Genomic DNA, 19,339 nt, shown 5'->3' with positions numbered 1-19,339 from the left:
TCTTTGGTCTTTTGTGCCTTTATTTCCGGACAGTATAGACTGACGACTACGTCAGCGATCCGGGCCAAGATTTCTTTGTTGTTGTTATTTTATATTTTGACAGAGAGGAATACATTTGACAGAATTCTGGTAATATTTTGCATGTGTATCTCTGATGTAATTGAGCACTAAAAGAGTATGACACACCTGACTAAATGCTGAGTCTGAAAGAAAACGCAGCATGCAAAGCCAACATCTACCTTTCACTATGCTTCCGTTTGCTACCATTGTTTCTTGTAAAATACCAACCATTGTAAAAGCTCTGAAGGATTCAATTAAGAGTAATTTAATCAAACGACTCCCATGTGTGACGATTAGAGGATTAATATGACACTTGAACATCAGGTCACTGACAATGATGGTTATGATTTTATCTCTCTAAATAAACGTAATTTTAATGACAGAAACCTGGCTGTAATAGGTCGGTTCAGCTGCACTCATTAAAGCCTCTATCCCAATTATGGCTTTCAACAATCGGTGGCATTTTCCTTTCCATTCTTTCTGACGTTTTCTTTGTTGTACAACCTCTTTTCATGAAGTTCCAAAGCTTGGAATATAGGCTTAGATCAAAGTTATTCACTCTTGTATCTCTATCACCCTCCTAGATAATGCCAGAGGTTTCTGCCAGAGTCTGTAGTTATTCCTCTGTGAAAGCCATAGCCGGAGGCATCCAGGGCATTTGATTTTTATTAATCTCCAAAACAGCCTAAATCTGTACATGTCTTTCAGTCTGTGTTTGGTTGTCTGTCCAGGGTTCAACTTACAAACCACTGGACTGATTAGTGTCAGATTTCTGATGCGTGCTGCCGGAAGGCAAGCATAATTTTTTTCACGTATTTTCAAATGTATTTCAAAATGTTTTATTGAGTCACATCATACATAGATGGGCTAGCTATACATTATAGACTGGTAAGAAAAAGTACTGCCGAAGCAGACAACACACAACAAAAATCCTTATACTGTAGGTGCAAGGCTCGATGATACATGATAGAATGAAGAAAATGCCAGCACTCAATATGTCCTTTTTCACATGATATTATTTACCTCTGACGCGTTTGGGAACTCATATTACTGACGAGTAGACATGACATGAGTTTCGGCCTAGTCGGCCTTCCTCAGTGTTGTCCTCAGTACTTAGATAATCCATTCTTACTTAGTGTACCTGCTCTTATGCACCATATCTCTGTAACACTCTCCCACAGAACATCAGAATTGACAGAACCCATTGGGCACTGGCCTACTAGGAATGATGCAAGTTGGAAATTAATTAATATTTGCGATGTCAGAACAGGCCAGCTCCATATGGAGCCTGGGCAGGGTCCCTGTCTAGAGGCCTTTTGTGCTGGTTCTGGACAACTGGCTATCCGACGGACTGTCTGTGTCCCTTTTATGCCCATATATGAAGTTATTTGTAAGGCATGCCCAAATGTCTATGCAGACGTCAGAATTATGTCAGAACAGGCCAGCTCCATATTTGGACAGAGCCCGGGCAGAGGCCTTTTGTGGGGGTTCTGGCCAACCGTGGGTCCGACCGACTCAACACCAGGCACTGCACTCCCTGCAGCCGTACGTACACACACACACACACACACACACACACACACACACACACACACACACACACACACACACACACACACACACACACACACACACACACACACACACACACACACACACACACACAGACTTGGTGCATGTATAGTTATATTAGATTAGATAGATAGCAGACTCAGGTGGAAATTTAAAATGCAGCTCAAAATCCCCCCTTTTTATTTTTATTTTTTACTCTTATGTTACTCATTGACTATTACTTCATGATGTTCCATTTTTATATATATTATATATATATATATATATATATATATGTGTGTGTGTGTGTGTGTGTGTGTGTGTGTGTGTGTGTGTGTGTGTGTGAGAGCTGAAGAATGTGTGCAAGGTGCTATACAAATAGTGATTATGATTACTTGTACAGTATATGTGATAATTAGCTATGTAACGTGTGAACGTATATGGATGTGGGAAGAGGTGGAAGGGGTGGGGGGGGGGGGGGGGGTGCAGAAAGAAATGATGCACGCAAGAAAGCAAGATCCAATCTTCCCACACTATTTAAAGTAGATTGGATAGTAGCAGATGGTTATGTGCAAAAACATTGTTCCATTTGCTCACCACCAATACAGACAAACTGGAGAATGTTGCTGCAAGATTCAATAGGCTCAGCATAACACACTGTCTGCCACACACACACACACACACACACACACACACACACACACACACACACACACACACACACACACACACACACACACACACACACACACACACACACAGCTAAAGTGTCCTATCCTGGAACCACATGTTCTATTCTAGGTAGAGCATGTGTAGGTTGTAGTGGTGGTGGCACTGGCAGTATTGGGTGTGTTCCTACTGAGTCTTTGTTGTCTGGCAGTCCTGTCCTCCTCCAGCCTGTATAATAATAATAGCAGCAGCCTCGTCAGTGAGGTCTTCAGCTGGTCCTTGTACCTCTTCTTCGGCCCTCTTGCCAAGCGACGACCATGGTGCCTCACGTAGCGATACTAATATCACTGCGTGGATATTAGTCTCGTCTATCTCAGTGTTCGATTTTTGCAATATGCATTGCAAAGGCAGATGAAGGCTGGCTACGCGAGGCTATAGTGTAACTAGCCAATGCCATACAGCACTCTTGGGGCATCCGGATCACGTGTCCAAGCGTGTTGGTGGTGGGTGATCGATCGTGGCCTCAATACTCCTGCAGAATTTCAGTATGTGGCACACGATCATGCCAGGTGAGGCCCAGGATGCGCTGTAGGCATCCCATGTGGAAGCGCTCCAGGGACTTGATCTATGTGGTCGATGCTTTACAGCTGTAGGAGGGTGTTGATGCAGCCAGTCTTGTAGATAGCAGCCCTGGTGTGTTGTTCTTAAATAGGTTCAGCATTAGAGACACGCACACATGAACACGCACACACAAAATCTAAAAGCACTGCACAAGCCATCATGTAGAAATTGCCCCACCCACCCCATGCTTACAATTTCCTTGCTGATAAATATGCATTTAACTCGACTCAATTCAAGTCTAATGAAGCAGCTCCCTTCACACTACACAGAAAAGAGTGTATTATTCTTTTTAAAGCTGGTCACTGCTGTGAAGCAGGGAAGGGTTTTTAAAGCTGGTCACTGCTGTGAAGGAGGGAAGCAGATGTTTGCCATTGCCTTCCACTAATGACTCGAGAGTCCGTCTACCATCTGTGTCTCTCCTCCTGTGCCAGGAGGAGAGACACAGGAGACAGGACGGGCCCTTTATTTGACATTAATCACCAGTCCATTAGGTCGTACGACGGTGTCATGCACCAAAAATAGCCTAGTATCCACAAGCTCACTACGTGTTGTGGATGCAATGTGTTGTGAGTTTGCAGAGATGATATTTTAGACAAAGTCAAATTCATTCTTAATGTAAGGTGCATCATGGCTCGGGAGGGGGCAGAGTGGCCAGACATCTCAATCTCCCTCCCCAGACGCCATGGGTGATCCTATACATTACCGGGAGTCTTTTTCCCCACTAATCCCTTGCCTTGTGATTATCGTCCTTGAAAATAATTGAATTGTACACTTAGGGATTGGTGCATTGTCTCAGATATTACCCAACACCAACGCGTGTGCAACAAAATCAACATCAACAGTGTTCTCATTGGTTGTAGTTTTTATCTATTGGTCTTTTTTATTATGCCATCGTTAGTATAGTAAAATGTCACCTGCTGTCACATTCAATTCATTTTCTATTTTCTATTTCTAGTTTGCAGAATTGGTGTTTGGGACTGTTCCCCATGGACATGCTTCAACAACAGGATGTGATTATAATTGGTCTCTGAGGTATAAAGACAGTTTCAAGTGAGCACACATACACACGAATGGTAATTGTTAGGAAACAACCAGCAATATGAAAGTTTCTCATTAGGCGATTAGAAATTAACACATGGATAATACATTGGATGATGTATTATTTAAAATGGTCTTTGTGATCATTAAAGTGTTTCACACACCTTAAAATAATTAATGCCTCCTGGCCTATCATAAACTGTGCATGCATTGTGTCCTCCAGTCCAGACAGAGCAATGTTGCAATACAGCACGTTTTCCACCCAGATACACACACAATTGTACACAGTAACATTCCTAATGTTAAAGCTGCATTATATAACATTCCTCTTCTACCTTTTGGGGATTTTTTTCTTTTGATATACAGTATATTTGATTTTGGGTCTAGCACTCTACTGAGAAAACCCATTGATGATGCGCATCTATTTCTTATTCATTATTTCTCCCCCACAAGTGAGACATGACCTTTGACCCTAATAATAATAATTATTATTATTAGGGTCAAAGGTCATAATAATAATAATTATTATTATTACCCTTATTATTATTATTATTATTATATTTATACATAACTGGTATTCCTCTGCATTTAACCCTTCCAATCAATGGACGAACAGTGCCAAACGGCTTCTCTCTACCCACTTTCACCTGGCCGCGTGTTAAAGTGTCCTTGAGCAAGACACTGAATCCCTAACTGCTTCCAATGAGCATGCAGGTGTGTGAATGTGTCCGTGAATGGGTGAATATGAAATACTCCAGTCCATTTACCAAATCCAGCAGCCTGTATTTGAATTTCCAATCCATTTCAACATTTGACTGTTCGGGTCACTGAAATGTGCAGGCAGGACTAAACCAAGTTATTTGCTTTCATTCATAACTGTCTGAATAAAATACTTTTTTGTTTTGTTATTTTATTTTAAAAGGACATATTGCCCTTTTCTTTCCTTTGCGAATGAGAAAAAACCCTTCTATTGATTTTCAAACAATAGAAGGTGCTGTGTGAGAATAAAAAAAAAAACATTGACTTTTGACTTGTGACATGCTACATGCTTGAATGAGTGTTCTCAAAAACGGATCATTGATATTTCACGATTATTTTTGACAAATACATGAATACATCATTGATAGCCCTTTACGGTCACTGGCCTTTACTGACTTGTTGCATTCAGCCCATTGCTTAAAAGGACAACAACTCAGTTCAACACGTTGATGCTGCATTCACACGGGCAGATACAGTACAAAGCTACAGTCTACTCTAGAGTCTACCATTCAGAATCATTTTCAATGTAAGGCAGCAACATGAAGATACAAAGATACTGTATGTATACGACGTTGGTAGCATGCTACAACAGCGACTAAAGATACAAAGCTACAAATTCAAGTTGAGCTGGTTTCAACTTCAAGATTGAGTTGAAAGATACAAAGCTAAACCAAAAACTAAACGTGATGGGGGGAAATGGATAGTGTCCTTCTAAGTTGTACAAAAACCCAGAGAACAGGGAGCTGACTTGGTTTCTTGCTACTATGGAGATGAGCTGGTTGGAAAGACAAGCTGTAACAACAGCAGGAAAACAGTGTTTGTGTTGTCGTTAAAGTGGGAGAATTATAGTATTATTTCTGAGCGGTGGCAGGGGTAGAGTAGCTGGATGGTAACCGCAAGGTTGCCTGTTCGAACCCGGGCTCCCCCAGAGTTGGTGTCGAAGTGTCCTTGAGCAAGACACTGAACCCCAAATTGCTCCTGATGTGCTGGTTGGTGCCTTGCATGGTTTCCACCGCCATCGGTGTATGAATGTGTGATGTGAATGGGTGAATTGATCTATGTAAAGTGCCATGGATAAAGGCACTATATATATATGCACCATTTACAATTTTTAAGTAGCTCAGCTTTGATTCTTGTTATATGCTTAAATTAGTGACATTGGCATTACATTTACTATTTGCATGTCGTTTTAATAATCTTCCTAAACCATAATAAGGCATGTTGTTATAACTTCATTTAGTATGGTTAAAATGCTTATTGATAAACACTTGTTGCGTGACTATTATGATGGTTCTGTAACTAAAAAGAAAAACAAATTGTGGTGGTGAATATACATTTATTCAACATGGCAGCCATGAGTGGTGGTTTCTATACCCGTCAAATATAATTAGATATTGTGGCATTTACTATCTGCTATCTCACAAGCTTTGTTTTCCCTTCAAGGTAACAATTGCATGTTTTATTATCACAATATAAAAGGCTCAGGCCTACAATAATACACATTTTACTTTACAAGTAACACATGTCAATGTCACATGTCAATGTAGGCACAGCTCACTGATTACATGTAAGAATATGAAGCAGTATTATAGATATTTTTTTAATATAATTTGCTTCATTATACACATCTGAAGTCAACTTGTTGCAACACTACAACAATACATCAAACTCTTTCATAAGAGATAAGATAAGATATTCCAGGCACATCTGATCACAAGTACAGCTGAATGGTAAACTACACTTTGATTATATCAATGTGTGACACACCACAGCTCACGACTGTAAACAACTATGGAACCCTCTGTCTTTTTCATCAATTTGTCCTCTTTTTTTTTTTTAAACCAAAGTCAATTTCCTTATCTGAACTGTTGGCCTATACTCTGAAGTAACCAAAAAATGCACAGTGTAATATTTTAATCAGAGTATTGAATTAATTTGCTTTCATATTGATATTTACACATAGATTGATACATTATTGCACTGAGCTACTCCGGGGGAATAGGGTCTACTACAGTATAGCCTACAGGAGAGAGGTCAAGAAACCTGACACAGTTGAGAACAACCTTTCTCAATGTCGAAGATTGATGCTGATTGTGGACTGCAGGAAGTCACCAATGGGTCAGCTGCAGAGAGAGTCAGCAGGTACAATTAAGTTCCGCTGCGTTTACTTCACCAAGGACTTCACCTGGGTCGAGCACAATGGCCATGTCACCTTATATTAGGCGGCTGAAAATGTTTGGCATGTCTAGATGTAGCACTGCCTCGTATGGGAACGGCACTGCAGTCGACCACAAAGTGATGCTGAGGTGTGGTACAGACATCCCAGTGTCAGCGTCCCTCCATCAGGATATATACAATGTGTCTGTAATTATCAAAGAGGTCAGCCACCGTAAACACAGACTCTATCACCCTGCTACCATCTGGCAAACACCTCAAGGTGTGTGTATGTGTGTGTGTGTGAGATATGTAGTGACACAGCACCCAAAGGAAGGCACCCTACATTGTGCAATAATGTATAATTTTTTGTACTTTTTTCACTGTTATTTCTATTGTTATTTTATTGCTACTTTTGCTCTTTTTCTCCTTGCCGTAATGTCTACGAACCGAAATCCAAGAATCTGATTCTCCTAATTGGATGCAACAATAAATGTATCTCTTGCAGTGCCGTTTCTCAATATGACATTTCAGCACCACGGACAGCTCTGTGTGCAGCAACGTGTTATTAACTTTCACAAAACCTTTCTCGTTTACTGCAGTTGTCCTTGTTCTGAATGATTTCATAAAAGTCGTTCAGTGTATTGACTCATTAAGACTGTGTTCACTCGGCGAACTGCGGCTCATGTTTGACAAGCTCACCATGAGTGATTTGACTTTGTGTGCGTAATAGTTCCTTAGGTTGATTGAGGGCATTTCTTTTATCCCCTCATCGAAATCACAGCTTCTCATTGCTATTTCCAGTTGTTTCTGTCTCTTGTAGAAGAGGGAGAACTTATTGAAAATGAGCGTAATCGGAAGCACAACCACTAAGATTCCGGCAAGGATGCACGCTGACGCCGTCAGCTTTCCTGCAATGGACATCGGCACCACGTCTCCATACCCAACCGTTGTCATGCTCACTGTGGCCCACCACCAACACGAGGGTATAGTGGACAAATCGTCACTGTCCTCCTTCTCTACCGTGTAGGCCATCACAGAGAAGAATGACACCCCGACAGCTAGATAGAGAAGCAACAACCCCACTTCCTTGTAGCTGTTCTTGAGTGTGGCGCCGAGGGAGCGCAGCCCCGTGGAGTGACGGGCGAGCTTCAGGATGCGGAACACTCTCATAAGCCGCAGTACTTGTGCCACCCGGCCCAGGTTGACCAGGGCGGGGCTGCTCTCCGCCACCAGGTTGATGACGAGCGTCAGGTAAAAGGGAAGTATGGACACCAGGTCAATCATATTTAACGGGTGCTCGAAGAAATGGAGGAGGTCCGGCGCCACTACGAACCTGGCAACCAGCTCGAAAGTGAACCAGCCGATGCCAAAATGTTCCACAGTCTCGAACCTGGGATCTTCAGTGGGTTGCCCCTCTTGGTCCAGTAAACTGAACTCTGTCATGCTGTTCATACACATAGTGGCGATTGAGCCCAGGACAACCACAATAGAGAGGATGCTGATAATGCGGCTGACGACGGAGTACCCGGGGTTATCCAGCATCAGCCACATGCGCCTCCGTGCACTTCCTAAAGGCTGCTTATCGAACTTGGTGGCGTCGTTGTAGAACTCCAGCAGCTCGTCAAAAGACGAGGTCATGGTGCTCCCTGCTTCGCTCCCGTCTTCCCAGTCTTCTCCTCGGTCTGGGTCCAGCTTCCTGCAGTGGTAGGCGCTACTGCAACAGGAGTCAATGAAGAAAACTCGTTGATGCCCCAGTACTCTATCTCCTGACTGAATGAGAAGATACACAACTCGGCCATGACGTGCAGTCGTCCTGTGTTGTAGAAATTCAACACGTAGGGGAATAGTGCCGGGTTCCTATCAAAGTAAAACTCCTTCTCTGTGTCATCGTAGTCGTCGCAGAGCTCCAGTATGGATTCTTTGGAATGACAGAGGAGCAGGCGCGCCAGTCTTGTCTCCGGGAAGCGGGACAGTGTGTTGGACAGAAGACTCTTCTTGAAGCCGCCAACGTTGATGCGGATGGCGACATCTCCCCCAGTGTAAGACCCGCCATCCAACTTCCCCAGGGTTTGACCAGTCATTTCTGGAAAGATATATAGAGCCAACAGACCCTGGCATGTGCACCCGCACACACGCACACGCACACACACACACACACACACACACACACACACACACACACACACACACACACACACACACACACACACACACACACACACACACACACACACACACACACACACACACACACACACACACACACACAGGTATGAATACTTAATTATGCCTTGGCTTCAACAAAGACATTTTAACGCATGCAAAATGCCTTTGAGATAAACCAAAGTATATAGCCTGTTGCGCTGCGCATGCACGTACGTATCTATATCCCTTCTGAAGCCAGTCCCGCGCACGGGAGAGAGCGTTCTACACATTTAATTAATTTAAAATAAAATGTAGGCTATTAAGGCAAACTTACTTTACTGTGGAACCAATTCAGCGATCTCTACAAAACGTCCCTGCATCTTAATCTTAACTCAGTTGGCGGCATTTTACAATGGGTAAATTTCAATTCGTTCAGAACTCGTGGGCAAGTTGTGGTGCCGGAGAGCGCGGTCGCTTGACTCCTGACTCCAGCCGCTTCCTCTGTCTGATGTGCTGTGCATACAGCTGGATGAGATATAGGGAAGGGTTTCCTGGCAGTCACCACGATGTTCTTTCTGTAGAAGACGCTTCCTCCTCCACATACACCCGATGCCTATAGTGACGTGGGATATAATTTAATCATTCATCAGCTGCTCGTTACGCCGCACTCAGTTGTACGTGTTCTCCGAGGATACTAACACACGCCCCGGCTGCTTCTTTTGTTTGAGCAAGGGAATTCCTTCCGTGCGTATATATTCCTCCCTCTCATCTCGAGCCATCCGCGCTCTATCTGTTGCTGCGCAGCAACACGTAGTTTCCGCACCGCCCTTCCGAATGATCTCAACATCGTGGTGCTGAAAGGGACAGCTCCGGGAGAGAGGGAGTCACGAACGAACACGTAGAAGCTAGAGAGCTCTAGAGAGACGCAGCAGGCGGCGGGCGAGGAAAAGGCTGCTGAATAATTCCTTTGTTAATTTGTACTGGTGCTGATTTGCTTTTGTTAATGTATATATCTGAACCGTGAGACTGCATTAACCAAACACAACGAAAGCGTGAGATATATAATGCCTCCATCCCATGTGTTTGTGTGCGAGATGTTTGATTGATTGATTGATGTATAAGTCAGAAATGTAAACAGCATGTGGATGATGTGGTAGGCCTATACAGTCAGACATTAAGGACTATATCTTGCCCCACCCCTTAACCCTTGTCCCTAAACTTATTTGCCATTTTTTACTATTTAAAAAACCCTTTTAAAATAGTTAAAATAGCTGATCTACAAGCTCACAACGTAGATGTAGGGATAAGGGATAAGGGTGGCGCAAGATGGAGCCTTAAGACTAAAAGGATAACACAAAAAGTCCTGGAGACTTGTTTCCATTGTAGAACTATGTATTCAATGAATAGCATATTAATAAAATCACACCCGTGTCAAGTGAGGGGTGCTCTTATCATCATAGTGTGCATCCTCATACATCTCATTCGGGTCAGTTAATTGTCTTCAATGTTTGTGTTTGCACAAACACTCAAAGCTGGACATAGAAGGGGCTAGCCCCTAAAAATAACACAATTATACATGTCCGCGACAAATACAAATATGTAGGCTACAATAAAAAAATGGCGACAGTGAAAGACACCTCCTTTCATGGGAATAGATGTTTTTTCAGGCCAATTTTGAAAGCAACTATACACAATACACATCCTCATGGATTGTGTCAGGTCATTCCACATTTTAGTGGCAGAGCAGTAGAATGAGAATTCTCCCATGTTTGTTCCAAATGTGGGTGGTACGAGATCATGTCACTCACTTTGGAGAAGTATAGTTAGACAGGTATGAGGGTATTGAGGGCACTGTCTCTTTGACTATCTTAAATACTAATCCCATTGTTATTTGCCTAACCCTGTCTTCTACGCTGAGCTAGCCTCTGGGACTGCAGGCATTTTGTTTTCAAAGGGGGGGGGGGGGGGGGGGGAAGCCTGGGCGATCCCAGCAGGAAAAGTGGCATAGGGGTGGTAGTGAACCTTGTATTTCACTAACCAATAAGAGTGAATAGGGGCGTCGCTCCAAATGTGGTGACGTCAGTGTTCTCCGCTTTGTGGTGGGCCTTCAAAACACGGGGAGGCGGGCACAAAGTGATGCAGAGGATGGTACAGACATCACAGCGCTAGTTTGATCCGCCCCTCTATGCCCAGAAAAGCGCAGAGCTCTTTCAGGCTAGCCTCGGTATACCCAGGCTTTTATTTTCGTTCGCATTCGGCTCACTTTCAGGCTAACCCTGAGTCATCCCAAACTCAAAGTGTGTTGGAATTAGGTGGGTGGCAGAGAGGTCAGTTTGTTTTGGGAGGTCTGAAGCTATATTTTTAGTGACATTGAAACGTTGGATAACTAAGAGGTGCAAGCATAATCAAAATGGCATTGAATGAGGGCTCCAGCTAGAGTCTTGACAAAAGAGGAAATCTTGACAAAGAAATCTTGTTTCTTTCAGTTTGTCAGTTTGTCAGTTTGTTGTCAAGAATACAACCCTACCTACTACTTACATAACCCTACTTTGCTTGAAATTACTATATTATTGCCAAATTTGACCATGAAATTATTTGCTTTACTACCGGTATATATGTTTGGACGCAAAAAATAATTATATTCTTTCAATTCTATTTTACCAAGGTGTACTGACAGTTTGTTATCCGATATCCATGTATGGATTTTGCTGAGTTCAGAACTGAGGGCTTCCTCAACTTGCATGTTGTCAACACACGAGACCAGGAGTACTGAGTCATCACCGAACAAGAACAAATTGCAGTTACAGGTTGCTTTCATATCGTTATATGCTTCATTGGGGAACCCCGCAGTTCACTGGGAGGGATGAGGACCGGGTTCCATTGACATCAATGACATGTTCTCTACCCTCTTCTGTGAACTGGATTTCATCCTGGATTTCATCCAGTTAACAGACGTGTTATCGTTCATCAAAACCAATCTGATGTTTGTGAATTAATCCCTTTGAGATGGAACAAAGGTAGTTGCCAGGTTCTAATGTGTTTACACTTACGTGCCTCTGTGCTTGCCGTTTAATCCCACTTATTAAACATTGTAGACTATAATCCAAACATAAACTTCAGCCACCACCAATGAATATCGATTTATTTCCCATAACAATATGCCCTGTCCTTGTTTGATATAACATTCATATAGCATTCAGGGTTACTTCTATCCCAATATAAAGATCATATAGCAGCTACAGGTATGAAACAATTGCAACATTGTTATTGGTTGATGACGTAGTCTATATACTGTATTATTAGTTATTACAATTTTAATCTGGCATTTGAGAAGCTGAGCTGATACTGTGTACAGATAAATGTGTTGTGTGTTTTAAAACAAAAAATATTATATGATAGATTATATCCCATATTGGCCGCTGTTCATAATTGCCCTATATTTCATGGGTTCAAGGGGATTTGCTCAGATTTTGTGCACGTTCTATGAGTCCAAGTCAAACTTAGATACAGTAGCACTGTAGCCTCGGTCCCAGGCTTACTTATCTAGCACTGGCACATTTCATATGACATTCCCTCAATGTGCTTAACACAGTCAGTGAGACAATTAGAGATTTAGACAGTAGCCTATATTTGCATTCCAAAATATTGCTTTCTCTTAGCCATTTGAAGATTAAGGTGACTGTGCGCCTGTCCACCTTCAGCCATACTCAGCCTTCTTCAGTCCTTATGTTGAAACTTAGCCCACACACTCAATAGAAGTATGTTTGATATCTGCATGGTCTATTCAGATCCCCTATATGCACTCATATTGGCATAATTATAGAAGGCTTAATTATAATCTCCAAAATCACACTCTGTTCCTCTTCTCCGAGGATATTATTGGGACATTCCAGTCTTTTTCTTATTAATGTTCTCACTTGCATTATCCATCTTGTGGCTGTGCGCTGCTGTTTCCCTGTGATTATAATCCTATTTAAACCATCTGTATCCTCCTCCGACGGGGCTCAGAAGATCTTAATGAATGCCTGGGTTGCTTCCTCCATTCTCTGTTATTCCTCCATGTCTTTCTTTTTTTTATTCGTTATTATTCTGGCTATTCCACCTGTCATGATGATTCATCCTCTCACTGTGGATGAATGCTTTATAATCCCTTTTAGGACCACATCCGTGTTCTTCAGATTGTGTTAAGACATAACAGTGCACGTGGGAGTGTAAATATAAAAGGGGTAATGGTAATGTTTTATGTTTTCCTGTACAGTTATGTACTGTATGTGACAGTTATATCACGAGTTCGCTGCTAGAAGAATTACATTATTGCAACACAACTTATTTTCCTTAATGTACTGTGGATGGATGGATGGATGGATACTGTATGTACTGTAATGTTCACACTGTCCTTGTGTAGGTTCTTGGATGCTGAGGGACATTTATACACACACACACACACACACACACACACACACACACACACACACACACACACACACACACACACACACACACACACACACACACACACACACACACACACACACACACAAAGCAGATCTATTCAAACTCATTCTTACAGTAGCCCTTTGTCAACAAGTGTCTGTGCACTTGATGGCATTTCAAGGAAAGAAAATGTCCATATTTTCATCACTCTAATTCCACTATTCTCAGTTAGTCTCCAGTAAATCAATGCTCTGAACAACATTCAGATGCCAGTGATAGGATCTTGTCTGTGCTACACCTGAATATGAAACAGCCTAATAGTCTGGTGAGTACTAAATTTGAGCGATGGAGCAGGCCAAAACACTCCTGGGTTCTTGGCTGGTTTTCAAAATCCTAAACTGTGACAGAGAAAATGAACATTATTCCGAAAATTGGGGTGATAAAAAAGGACTTGGATCTTGTAAATCAATGTCATTTTGACACATACACATTAGGCAGCCTTTCTGTCAAATTTCAGCCTCTGTCACATGTTTTGAGTGAGACTTTTGTGAGATAGCATTATACATTTAATCGTTTTAAGAAAAAAATACTTTTATAGTTTTTCTCAGCCACAACAGCTCAGTATGAAAATGAGCTATGACTGGAATGTGAGGGCTGGACTATAAATCTTAGAAAATAAACTTGCCTTCAGGATATCATGCCAGCTTTGAGCTTTCTCTTTTTGCTTTCAAACAGCTTGGCTTTGGAACAAAATAATGTCTGAATTAGGTCACAAAAGTGTATTGAAATGTATATGGTGCACTCTCAATGTCAATCTTCTTCTTTAAGCTGATTTTCCAGAAGCTCATTTTAGATAATGTACCTTGTTTGGTATTACTGTCTCAAAATGAAGGCTCTAAATTCCAGTGTATCCTCAGTGCTCAGCAGTATGCAATCAATCACATTTATTATTATTTATTGTTTAAATATCGTTCTTCTGTGACTTTAAAGCCCCTTCCCTCTCATTTTGCTGAGACAATCAATAACTCTATTTCACATGTTAGAGGCTTTATGAGGTTTTTATCACCGACTGTGTTTGAGTCAGTGTAAAGAGAGAGAGAGAGAGAGAGAGAGAGAGAGAGAGAGAGAGAGAGAGAGAGAGAGAGAGAGAGAGAGAGAGAGGAAAATAGGCAAATGGACACAGACGAAATGGAGACAGAGAGAGTGAGAGACTGTTATCTTTCATGCATCTCCTCTCTCCATCAAAGCCTGAGGGGCTTGAGCGAGTGTGTGGGAGTTTTCATGTTGCGTACACCGTAAAATCCTGAGGATAAATCTAACTCTGGACCTGTAAGGTTCCATTTTTATCTGCTGTTCCCTGTCCTGTGCTCCGCAGCATGTATCTCTCTTTACATCTTTCTCTTTCATGCTCTCTTGACCCCTCCTTCACCGTTTTTTTGTCTCTCCTTTCCCATCTCTCTAACTTTCCATCATTCTTTTTCCATTATTCCTAAGTATAACCTTGGGAACCAACGGTTCCTGTGCCATGTAGCCCATACGGCATGAGCCAATGAGGTGGCTTGTACAAGTACCATCCCCCAGCCATGATATACAAGTACAGTTCCTGGAAACAACGCTAGTAGGCCTATGTCGTAGCGTGGGATTGTGGGACCCACAATACAACCCTTGATGCTCAGTACCAAGCAGGAAGGCATTGGGTCCCATTTTGTAGTCTGGTATGACCCAGCCGGGGGATTGAACCCCACAACCTCTCAATCTCAGGGCGGACAATTTAACCACAAGGCCACTGCAGCTAGATCATTCCAACAGATTCATTCTCCCACTATAGCAATTAGAATTAATAAAACATTGACAGTGTTCACATGTCTAAAAAAGCAGTTGTGTTGTTGTGAGCTTACTGTACATCTTCTATTTTCGGCATGTATCACTGTCGTACGATGGATTCTATAGATTAAGCATTAAGTAAGAGTTTAAAATACAGTATGTTGACATGGTCTCTTGACAGAGAACATGAAGATGATATGGAGTTTCATATCCATTTCTCCCTGCAGCGATCAGGGGAGGACCAATTCCTGCTGAGGCAATAAAGGCCCTCTGTCCATGACAAATACTGTCAATAAAGTTAGCCACATGTTGTATCCTGGACAGTTGCCAAAGGTGCTCAGCGGGGAGGCTGAGCACCAAGAAATGAATGATTTTGACATATCAGCCTGAACTCCCAAGACAGATTTACAAAAATAAATAAAAATCATATCTATCTACAAGTCTCTGTCTGTGTGTGTAATCCACGTAACTCGGGAACCGTTCGCCCCACCGACTTCAAATGTGCCCGGTGTTCGAGTCGGGCGGACCCACGGTTGTCCATAACCGCCACAAAAGGCCATATACTGTATGGAGCGGGCATGCCTGACAAACAACTCCATATATGGGCATAAAAGGGACACAGACATAATATCTGGGTGGGGCATGCATTTGATTTGATTTTTTATTAAGGATCCCCATTAGCTGGTGCCATAGCGACCAGCTATAGTTGCAACTTGCATCGTTCCAAGTAGGCCAGCTCAACGGGCACCACTGTAGAGGCTCCAACACATAATATCAGGGTGGGGCATGCATTTCCAACTTGCATTGTTCCAAAGGCGTGCCCAACGGGCACAGGTGCACTGCTCTAGTAATAATAATCAGACAAACACATCCAGGCTAGAGAAATAAACTGATTTTATTAATCTCTCCTCCTCCCCTTCACGCTGAGATAATCACATAAAATCTGACTTGATTACTGAGATTACTTGGTGAAGAGGGCTAGATTCCAGGTGATCAGAATGGACATTTATTGGTTCATCATGTTCATATGTTCTGACAGTCCTTTATATTCAGGCCAGTATGTGACAAAGAGAAGACAAGATTTCCCATTGATCTTCAAATTCCTTGACTTGTAGAACCCAAAGAGGTATCTACTGTACTCACACAAACAGAAATAAGAGGTATCTACTGTACTCACACAAATAGAAATAAGAGGTATCTACTGTACTCACACAAATAGAAATAAGAGGTATCTACTGTACTCACACAAATAGAAATAAGAGGTATCTACTGTACTCACACAAACAGAAATAAGAGGTATCTACTGTACTCACACAAATAGAAATAAGAGGTATCTACTGTACTCACACAAACAGAAATAAGAGGTATCTACTGTACTCACACAAATAGAAATAAGAGGTATCTACTGTACTCACACAAATAGAAATAAGAGGTATATCTACTGTACTCACACAAATAGAAATAAGATGTATCTACTGTACTCACACAAATAGAAATAAGATGTATCTACTGTACTCACACAAATTGAAATAAGATGTTTATCTACTGTACTCACACAAATAGAAATAAGAGGTATCTACTGTACTCACACAAATAGAAATAAGAGGTATATCTACTGTACTCACACAAATAGAAATAAGATGTATCTACTGTACTCACACAAATAGAAATAAGAGGTATCTACTGTACTCACAAAAATAGAAATAAGAGGCATCTACTGTACTCACACAAATAGAAATAAGAGGTATCTACTGTACTCACACAAATAGAAATAAGATGTATCTACTGTATACTCACACAAATAGAAGAGGTATCTACTGTACTCACACAAATAGAAGATGTATCTACTGTACTCACACAAATAGAAGAGGTATCTACTGTACTCACACAAATAGAAATAAGAGGTATCTACTGTACTCACACAAATAGAAATAAGAGGTATCTACTGTATACTCACACAAATAGAAGAGGTATCTACTGTACTCACACAAATAGAAATAAGAGGTATCTACTGTACTCACACAAATAGAAGAGGTATCTACTGTACTCACACAAATAGAAATAAGATGTATCTACTGTACTCACACAAATAGAAATAAGAGGTATCTACTGTACTCACACAAATAGAAGAGGTATCTACTGTACTCACACAAATAGAAGAGGTATCTACTGTACTCACACAAATAGAAATAAGATGTATCTACTGTACTCACACAAATAGAAGAGGTATCTACTGTACTCACACAAATAGAAATAAGAGGTATATCTACTGTACTCACACAAATAGAAGAGGTATCTACTGTACTCACACAAATAGAAATAAGATGTATCTACTGTACTCACACAAATAGAAATAAGAGGTATCTACTGTACTCACACAAATAGAAATAAGAGGTATCTACTGTATACTCACACAAATAGAAGAGGTATCTACTGTACTCACACAAATAGAAATGAGAGGTATCTACTGTATACTCACACAAATAGAAGAGGTATCTACTGTACTCACACAAATAGAAATAAGAGGTATCTACTGTACTCACACAAATAGAAGAGGTATCTACTGTACTCACACAAATAGAAATAAGATGTATCTACTGTACTCACACAAATAGAAATAAGAGGTATCTACTGTACTCACACAAATAGAAGAGGTATCTACTGTACTCACACAAATAGAAATAAGAGGTATCTACTGTACTCACACAAATAGAAGAGGTATCTACTGTACTCACACAAATAGAAGAGGTATCTACTGTACTCACACAAATAGAAATAAGAGGTATATCTACTGTACTCACACAAATAGAAGAGGTATCTACTGTACTCACACAAATAGAAGAGGTATCTACTGTACTCACACAAATAGAAATAAGAGGTATCTACTGTACTCACACAAATAGAAGAGGTATCTACTGTACTCACACAAATATAAATAAGAGGTATCTACTGTACTCACACAAATAGAAATAAGAGGTATATCTACTGTACTCACACAAATAGAAGAGGTATCTACTGTACTCACACAAATAGAAGAGGTATCTACTGTACTCACACAAATAGAAATAAGAGGTATCTACTGTACTCACACAAATAGAAATAAGAGGTATATCTACTGTACTCACACAAACAGAAATAAGATGTATCTACTGTACTCACACAAATAGAAATAAGAGGTATCTACTGTACTCACACAAATAGAAATAAGAGGTATCTACTGTACTCACACAAATAGAAATAAGAGGTATATCTACTGTACTCACACAAATAGAAGAGGTATCTACTGTACTCACACAAATAGAAATAAGAGGTATATCTACTGTACTCACACAAATAGAAATAAGAGGTATCTACTGTACTCACACAAACAGAAATAAGATGTATCTACTGTACTCACACAAATAGAAATAAGAGGTATCTACTGTACTCACACAAATAGAAGAGGTATCTACTGTACTCACACAAATAGAAATAAGAGGTATATCTACTGTACTCACACAAACAGAAATAAGATGTATCTACTGTACTCACACAAATAGAAATAAGAGGTATATCTACTGTACTCACACAAATAGAAGAGGTATCTACTGTACTCACACAAATAGAAATAAGAGGTATATCTACTGTACTCACACAAACAGAAATAAGATGTATCTACTGTACTCACACAAATAGAAATAAGAGGTATCTACTGTACTCACACAAATAGAAGAGGTATCTACTGTACTCACACAAATAGAAGAGGTATCTACTGTACTCACACAAATAGAAATAAGAGGTATCTACTGTACTCACACAAATAGAAGAGGTATCTACTGTACTCACACAAACAGAAATAAGAGGTATATCTACTGTACTCACACAAATAGAAATAAGAGGTATATCTACTGTACTCACACAAATAGAAGAGGTATCTACTGTACTCACACAAATAGAAGAGGTATCTACTGTACTCACACAAATAGAAATAAGAGGTATCTACTGTACTCACACAAATAGAAGAGGTATCTACTGTACTCACACAAATATAAATAAGAGGTATCTACTGTACTCACACAAATAGAAATAAGAGGTATATCTA

General features: G+C 40.9%; 1 protein-coding gene across 1 annotated transcript; it reads right to left on the bottom strand.

The window, feature by feature from the left end:
• Nucleotides 1-7,488: 7,488 nt before the first annotated feature.
• On the bottom strand, nt 7,489-8,936 carry kcns2 (potassium voltage-gated channel modifier subfamily S member 2; the record flags this gene model as incomplete). The annotated part of the gene is given in 2 exon segments (XM_083762127.1): nt 7,489-8,592; nt 8,595-8,936. Coding segments are annotated over 2 exon segments (1,446 nt in total).
• Nucleotides 8,937-19,339: the final 10,403 nt, after the last annotated feature.

Source organism: Protomyctophum parallelum (genome assembly GCF_964188405.1).
Source record: "Protomyctophum parallelum genome assembly, chromosome: 3".
Taxonomy (NCBI): domain Eukaryota; kingdom Metazoa; phylum Chordata; class Actinopteri; order Myctophiformes; family Myctophidae; genus Protomyctophum; species Protomyctophum parallelum.
This window is presented reverse-complemented; position numbering and strand designations above follow the sequence as displayed.